This window comes from Pelophylax lessonae (genome assembly GCF_965119305.1).
Source record: "Pelophylax lessonae genome assembly, chromosome: 1".
NCBI classification, from domain to species: Eukaryota; Metazoa; Chordata; class Amphibia; order Anura; family Ranidae; genus Pelophylax; species Pelophylax lessonae.
Genome location: NC_138768.1, coordinates 265,628,296 through 265,630,941, shown reverse-complemented (window position 1 = coordinate 265,630,941; position 2,646 = coordinate 265,628,296). Strand labels below are relative to the sequence as shown.

General features: G+C 43.9%; 1 protein-coding gene across 2 annotated transcripts in view; it reads right to left on the bottom strand.

Annotated features, from left to right (window-relative positions):
* Positions 1-1,664: 1,664 nt before the first annotated feature.
* TOP3B (DNA topoisomerase III beta) overlaps positions 1,665-2,646 on the bottom strand; it is a 187,905-nt gene continuing 186,923 nt past the window's right edge. The window contains exon 18 of one of the 2 annotated variants that reach the window (XM_082247853.1): positions 1,665-2,174. In XM_082247853.1, coding sequence (XP_082103979.1) covers positions 1,705-2,174 — 470 coding nt within the window. In that variant the 3' untranslated portion in view covers positions 1,665-1,704. The remainder of the gene's footprint in view (positions 2,175-2,646) is intronic. The other variant, XM_082247854.1, reaches the window with a different exon arrangement.

The window sequence follows — 2,646 nt, the reverse complement described above, 5'->3', positions numbered from 1 at the left end:
ACACAACACTCTCTCTGCATGGGGATTTGGCGTGGTTGGCGGTACCGGCCCTGGCGGACCGCATGGCCATTCGGGAGGCCTGCTAATAGCTGGAGATCTGATTAGGAAGGCAGTCTACATGTCCGTGGCTTCTGACTGGTAGGTAGCTTATTCTTATCACCGTAAGATTCCCAGAATGCCACAGATTATAATCTTTTTAACATGTATACAATTAGATTGTTAGCTCCCAAACCAAGCCTCCTGGCTTTTTGCACATAAAATCACACTCAAAGTAGGAGGATCTGTGTCATTTATAGGATAGAGAGGGACTCTATCTTACCATACAGAGAGGGGCCCGCGTTCACCACAAGACCCGTCAGGGAAAAAGGGGGAACATACTACTCACCATACCGGAACCAGGCGGGCACCAACTCCTGACAGTACCCCTCTCCACCGGGGCGGGAGGGCTATCGACCGATATGGACGCCGTGACTCATGGTCTTTGGCGTTTCAGCGAGACGTTTAACTCGCGGGGTCAGTCCTTTAATGGGACTTTGTCGCGGCTGACCCAGCGCGGAGCTATGGCCTGCACGCGCTCGTAGGCTGAACTGGGGTGACCACCGGATCTCAACATCCAGCCCGTTGCCCAGTTCAGCTTTCTTGCTTGAAGATCTCACAGGAACACTGGAGAAAAAAAGCTGTCTAAAAAATCCTTTAAGAAAAAAATCTTGCCAGGACCTAAGATCCCAGCAAGGTATCTAGGTCCTTACTCCTAACTAGACAGAAAATAACTGATTTGCTGAGGCAGAGAGAGAGAGGATATACCCTCTGGGACTGCCCCTAGGGTGTGGCCAGAGCTTTTTAATTTCCTGTCTAGTCCTGCTCCTGTGGAGGCAACATAACCCGAAGGTGGTGTATCACCGAGGACTACGTCTGTCAATGAGCGCTAGAGAAATTTACCATTAAGGTAGTGTCACAGAACTAGGAAGTAGAAATGGGAGATTTCTGATTGTGGACACAAAAATAAACCGCTTACAAAAGGTTCTAACCCCTCCTCTCATCTATTAAAAACAAAGTTTTATCAGGAATGTGGCTTTTCAACAGACCTAAATTCTCACATAAGGTCAAACATCAGTAATGAAAGTCATTTTAAAGTTTTTTTTTTTTTTTTTAAACAAGACAACAAACTCAGTTTGTTTTGCACAGAGCAGCCTGGATCCTCCTCTTTTCGGATCCCTCGCTACTGCTCCTGGCCCCTCCCTCCTATCGAGCAGCTTGCTATGGGGGCACCTGAGCCGAGCTGCAGCACCGTGTGTCCGTTCAGACATGGAGCTGCTTTTTAACCTCACCCCCTCTCTTTCCTGATTGGCTGACTTTGATTGACAGCCGCAGGAGCCATTTGCGCCGCAGCTGTGTCCCAGCCAATCAGGAGGGAGAGTCCCTGATGGCCAAGGGTCTCGTGGACATCGCTGGAGAGAGATGGGGCTCAGGTAAGTATTAGGAGGGCTGTTACACACAGAAGGTTTTTTATCTTAATGCAGAGAATGCATTAAGATAAAAAACCTTCTGACTTTACAACTCATGAACAACACAATTTCAAACGTCTGAACATAAACTAAACCATTTTATTTCAGACCGTACCCCACTATTTCTGTCAGTTCCCAGTAAAGTTCTAGTCACACATTTTTTAAAGATAAGTTTTTATTAATCATGCCAAAGATCACGTTATACAAAGTATGCTGCTAAAGCAGCCATTTTGTCCTTGGGTTTTTTAGGATTCCCCCGTCGGCCTCTACCTCTCCCTCTTCCCTGTTTTCTTCCTTGTCCCCCTCTGTGCATTGGGTGTCTCATAGTGGCATGTTTAAGTTCAACCAAGTCTTGGAAAATTGTGTCACAAAACACACAGCCAGTATGTTGTGTCTGATCTCCAGGCAATGGACTCTTAGCCTTGTTAAAGTCTACGTGGACAAGGGCAGCATCGCACACCTCACAGGTATCTGCAGACACCCGAACTCGATGAGCATTCTCAAAGAAGTGCACTATGACATTACACTTGTTACAGGACATCTTCCATTTAGGACCAGACGTGGGGTCTAAGACCATTACTCCATTCTCACATTCCACACACTGAGCAATGCCAAGCATACTTAGAGAATGCTGGCATGTAGGGTGGGTGCACTCATTGCATCCCATTCCTATATAGAGAAAGAAATATAGAGAAAGAAAAAAAATTAAAGGTTACTAGTTATATACCAACTGGAAGGTTAAATAGACAGATAAGTACACATTTGCCAATACTGCATCAAAAATGAAAACAGTATTTTCAGTCCATACAGTTCAACTAAAAATAATTTTGATGCAGTTTATATATTTCATATTACATTTCACATACAAGAATTTGTAACTTCTGTAGTGCAGTTTATGTATGTAAATCAGGCAGCAAGTCAACAGCAGCTTAACAACCACTAACATAAAAATCATGTACACGATAAGCTATATCTTTGAAGTTTCAATACTCTTCCACTGAGAAGGGCTATAAAGAACATTTACTATACTGTATTACTAAGTGGAAATCACAGACTAAATATTTGTCATACACACAGACAAGATAATTTATAGAGAAATATATCTAAAGGCAAAGTAAAAGAAGGTGAGGAGAAATTGTCT